Source organism: Neovison vison, chromosome 6, assembly GCF_020171115.1.
Source record: "Neovison vison isolate M4711 chromosome 6, ASM_NN_V1, whole genome shotgun sequence".
Classification (NCBI taxonomy): domain Eukaryota; kingdom Metazoa; phylum Chordata; class Mammalia; order Carnivora; family Mustelidae; genus Neogale; species Neogale vison.
In genome coordinates this window covers 96,458,082-96,463,398 of record NC_058096.1, presented here as the reverse complement: position 1 = coordinate 96,463,398, position 5,317 = coordinate 96,458,082, and the positions used below count along the sequence as shown (strand labels likewise).

General features: G+C 48.5%; 1 protein-coding gene across 1 annotated transcript; it reads left to right on the top strand.

Annotated features, from left to right (window-relative positions):
• The first annotated feature begins 1,626 nt into the window (after positions 1-1,626).
• On the top strand, positions 1,627-4,906 carry GHSR (growth hormone secretagogue receptor). The gene is made up of 2 exons (XM_044255112.1): positions 1,627-2,422; positions 4,602-4,906. Exons 1-2 carry the CDS (start codon positions 1,627-1,629, stop codon positions 4,904-4,906), a joined length of 1,101 nt encoding a protein of 366 aa, XP_044111047.1.
• Positions 4,907-5,317: the final 411 nt, after the last annotated feature.

Here is a 5,317-nt window from a genome sequence, read left to right as displayed (position 1 = left end):
CTGTGTGGAGCAGGACTTACGTGCTGAGGCGCAAGTGGAAAGAGGCAGCTACCAGAGTCCTGGAGAGATGTAAGGAGGGACCGGTTGCTGGCCGCGGTGCTGAACACGCTCTTGGATTGTTGCCAAGATGCCGGGCCAGAAGAGACCAAGCGGGTTGCTGAGAACCTGGCAGACGCTAGCCTCAGATCTTAGGCTGTCGATTTCCTAGCTCTGGACAGGGGACATACAGGTCGCGCTCAGGGGCGTCACCTTGCAAGTGGCCTCGGACGCATTTCCACCAGGCACAGATTCTGCCCTTCAACAGCAAACCCAATAACCGTAATGCAGCCCATATATTTTTAAATTCAGATCCAGCTGTGTCCCCGACACTTGACACCCACTCCCAGTGGCCCTCAAAACATCGTCGCAGTTTAAAATAAAAAAGTTGTTGACCTTGCCCATGCGAACACAGCTACACAAAACTCAGTGATGCCTCAAAAAAATGTTTACTGCTCACCCTCTACCTGCCAACCTCACAGCCTGTGCTCCTCCTGCTTTGCCTGCTACACTCTCCCACCAGGTCCCGTTCCTTTTGCTCCTTCTTGCTCCACCCAGAGATTTGCAGAAGGCAAATAATCTCTTACACAACATACCCCTTACCACCGCTGAGGTGAAGGACTGTACAAAGGGCTGGGATTCAGAACAGAGTTTATTCACATATCTTGCCCTTCACTCTCAGAAGTCCAAATCCGGAGGGAGACCCAAGTTTAGTCCCTGAGCCCTCAAATAACTGTGTGACCTTGCACAAGTGGCCACACGACTCTGAGCCTGTTTCTCTTTGTTAAAAAGACCAAAGGTTCTAGAACTGCCCGAGGTTCTTCCCAGGTGCGCACCGGTCTCATCTCAGGTCAGCATACAAACACTGGGTCCTTTATTCCCCGTCCTCTCGCCCTTCTGTAAGTCGGGTGGGGCACGGTTGCTTCCTCTCCCACCAGGTCCATTACTCTTACTCCTTTTTGAGGAAGAACTCGGGTTCTGGCAACCAAAGACCTTGTTCTCCCCGCCACTCCCACCATCCCCGCCCCCACCTCCGGGTGTGACCTGCCCTTCTGGACCACACTAACAGACAGCGCTCAAGGCTGGAAAGAGAGCTCCTTTCTCTCTCATTTCGCAGTGCGGGGTCTCCGAGGCCGCCGCGCGCCAGGACACTTTAGGAACTGCGAGATGCGGTTGGAGCAAGAGGCAGGCGCAGGCGAGCCAGGACTGGCGGGGCTGCCCCGGTGACAGGTACGTGAGTACCGACCAGCTAGGGGCTAGCTTGGGTGAGATCATGGGGGAAAACAGAGGTGCCAGAAAGACCGGTGGGTCACTCTGTCCTCACCACCAGTGCGTGCGTGTGCATGTGTGCGTGTGTGTCTGTGTGTGTGTCCCTCCCTTCCCCCCTTTTCGCCCCAAACTCTCAATCTCACTTTCTCCCTAAGCTTCTGCCTCTCACTTCCCTCTCTTTCCTCTCCAAGCATCCTCCCTGCGACGCAGCGGCGGCTCCTCGTTCGCACTCTCCCGCGCCTAAGGGGACCTTCTGAGGCCAGCCGCGGCCAGCTTCTGAGCGCAGTCGTATCCCAGAGCCAGTTAAGCCGAGGCGGCAGCATGTGGAACGCGACGCCGAGCGAGGAGCCCGGGTACAACCTCACGCTGCCAGACCTGGGCTGGGACGCTCCCGCCGACAACGACTCCCTGACCGACGAGCTCCTGCCGCTCTTCCCCGCGCCACTGCTGGCCGGCGTCACCGCCACCTGCGTGGCACTCTTTGTGGTGGGCATCGCGGGCAACCTGCTCACCATGCTGGTGGTGTCGCGCTTCCGCGAGCTGCGCACCACCACCAACCTCTACCTGTCCAGCATGGCCTTCTCCGACCTACTTATCTTCCTCTGCATGCCCCTCGACCTAGTCCGCCTGTGGCAGTACCGGCCCTGGAACTTCGGTGACCTGCTCTGCAAACTCTTCCAGTTCGTCAGCGAGAGTTGCACCTACGCCACGGTGCTCACCATCACCGCGCTGAGCGTCGAGCGCTACTTCGCCATCTGCTTCCCGCTGCGGGCCAAGGTGGTAGTCACGAAGGGCCGGGTGAAGCTGGTCATCCTGGTCATCTGGGCCGTGGCCTTCTGCAGCGCCGGGCCCATCTTCGTGCTGGTCGGGGTGGAGCACGAGAACGGCACCGACCCTCGAGACACTAACGAGTGTCGCGCCACAGAGTTCGCCGTGCGCTCGGGACTGCTCACCGTCATGGTGTGGGTATCCAGCGTCTTCTTCTTCCTGCCCGTCTTCTGCCTCACTGTGCTCTACAGCCTTATCGGCAGGAAGCTGTGGCGAAGAAAGCGGGGCGAGGCGGCGGTGGGCGCCTCGCTAAGGGACCAGAACCACAAGCAAACCGTGAAAATGCTGGGTGGGTCTCATTGCGCCCCTGGCCGCGCTCTCCCGGGTTCTCCCCTCTCCCTTTGCCTTCCCTCCCTTCCCTTTCTCCCTGAGCCTCTACCTCCTTCCCCTGTTCTTCTCGGTCTCTATCTGCATGTCTTCATCAGTTTCTGTCTTGAGCTTGCTCTTTGGTTTCTCAGTTTCTCCGTGGTGTATGCCCGACCCCCTCCGTGTGTGTGTGTGTGTGTGTGTTGGTTTTTGTTTGTTGGTTTGTTTGTTGCTGTTTCTCTCTTTATCTGTCTTCCCCCATCCCCTTTATCATTGTTTTCACTCTCTATTCCTCTCTACTTCTTAAGTGTCTTTTTCTTCTGATTTCTCCTTTTTCAGGGAAAGGTGCCCCCCCCTTTATATTTCCCGTAAGTGAGTTTTATCAGCCCAGAGACATTGCTTCAAAACTGAGATACTTCATAAAAGTCTACTGTAGTCTTTAAGTGTTAAAGGCGAGGTTAAGCTTCCTGCCTCAATTTGTGGATACCTAAGTTGCATGACAAAAACAGGCATGGGCTTGGGGGAGGAGTAGCCATTGCATCTAGAAAGCATTTGGTGGTAAATTGAATCAAAGGTATGATCAGTGTGGATAATTCTGCCAGAGATGCTTCACCCTTCTCTCAGCATTGTGGTGTGCTTTCTGACCTGCATTTTTCCCCAGATAATTGCATTCCTTCTGTTTACCCTGCTGCTGTTTAGAAAGCTTTGAAAGGAAGTCAATGGCAAATCCCTGCTGGAGTCTGCATTTGTTTTCATGACCCCCTGTTTCTGCCTGTAGGATAGTCCAGGATAATACAGGATAACTGAGATAGGTAGGCTTCTCCCAACATGAGAAAAAAAAAAAAAAGACTTTGTAAGCTGACGGGACTTACTATCCCTCCCTAAATGGTCCTTCAAAAAACACGTAGCATCATGACTGGAGTGTACTGCATATTTGCTACACAAGTTTAATGGACAGGTGAAGTAATACAAAATGTATTCACATCCACGCAAAACATTAATTCTATTGGCTTTTTCAAAGCCGGATTCTGTACATTTTATTATTCCTCCTTATAGTCCAACATTTTGTATTTATTTGCTTAGTTAGTGCTTCTTAGAAGTCGTTCTAGGTTGATTTTTGTATTTGTAATTTTACAGCTCCTGGAATCTTGAATATTAAGGTGATACAGCTTTTTCAAAGAATGCAAAAAAAAATTTTATTTGCTAGATCAGTGATTCTCACTACATGACTAAAAGATTGTAAACCTGCTAGTGCCCTCCTGGGAATTCTAATATTCCTGTTGCTACGGTGGCCAACAGTTGTTACCATGCAACTTAGTTTTGAGAATAAGTTTAATAATCTCCTCCAATTTTATTTTTAAGCTGTTCATTGTCCTCACTGGTGTCTCAACACCGATGTTAATTTTCTTTTGCCTTGACCTTATGAAGGGAATTGCTAAAATGATACGAGGACTGAAGTATTATTTTCTGTTATTTTTCCTTTGATTTCTGCATTTTAAAAACTTATCTAGAAATTCAGAGGGCTTGGACAAAAATTCTCTTCCCTGCGTAAAATGAAGACTCGGATGGATGATAATTAATATTAGTGAGTGTTATGATCTTTTATAACTTACTTATGTCTACCGTAGGTGGCAAGGTATCATGCATTTCAGTGACTCTCCAACCTGACTGCATATTCAGTCTTTCGTGAAACTTTTAAAAAGAAAAAAGAAAAGAGAAAAGCAGTTGTCCTGGTCTCCTTCCTAAAGATCCTAATTTTACAAGTCTGTATTATATATAAGGAATCTGTGCCCACAGGAAACTCTGCTACGTAGCTGTGGTTGAGAATGGCCCTGTACTTTGTATTTGTTTGGTAGTATCTGGCACAGGTGAAATGGGGACTATTGTGAATAAATTGTTGAATCAATAGGTCAGTCTAGTCATAAAAACCACTCAAATAGTTGTTAAGTAGAAATGATTAGGAAGCTCAATAAAAATGGCTGAACTGTTAGTACAGACAGACCCAATCTTGGTAAAAAGTAGAAATAGGGACAAGCAGAACATAATGTTTCTCTGAAGTCAAAGGTGATACTATACATAAAACAAAACCATGGCTTCAAAATAGAATGTGACTTGCTATGACATTTCTTGAGCTCACACTCTCTCTCCTGTTGTCCTTTTAGCTGTCGTGGTGTTTGCTTTCATCCTCTGCTGGCTGCCCTTCCATGTAGGGCGATATTTATTTTCCAAGTCCTTCGAGCCTGGCTCCTTGGAGATTGCTCAGATCAGCCAATACTGCAACCTGGTATCCTTTGTCCTCTTCTACCTCAGCGCTGCCATCAATCCCATTCTGTACAACATCATGTCCAAGAAGTACCGGGTGGCGGTGTTCAAGCTTCTGGGATTTGAACCCTTCTCCCAGAGGAAGCTCTCCACTCTGAAGGATGAAAGCTCTCGGGCCTGGACAGAATCTAGTATTAATACATGACCATGCACATTGCTGAGCAAAGTCATCGCTTATTCTAAACCAGAAGCCATAGCACAGCAGAACTTGGGAAGAAGTTGAAGGTTAATTTTGGAATTAGGAACACACAGCTCTGGAAACAATTGGGCAGAAAGAAAAGATGGAACTTGTAGTGTGTGAGCAGTTGGATTGATTGCACATTCATCAGTGCTCTCGTGGACTATTTCTGCATATTCACTGTCTTATGATTTTGCATTCTGCTGTTGGTGCTAGCAAGGATTCTGCAACTTGGAGAAAGGAGAATGGGCAGAGAGAACGGTTAGGGCACTTCTTACTGAGTAAATACTAAATCTGATTTACTTTTTCATTATGATAACAAATTTTGATTAAGAGAATGACATTAAAATAAAACATTTAAAACATAACTTTTAAATA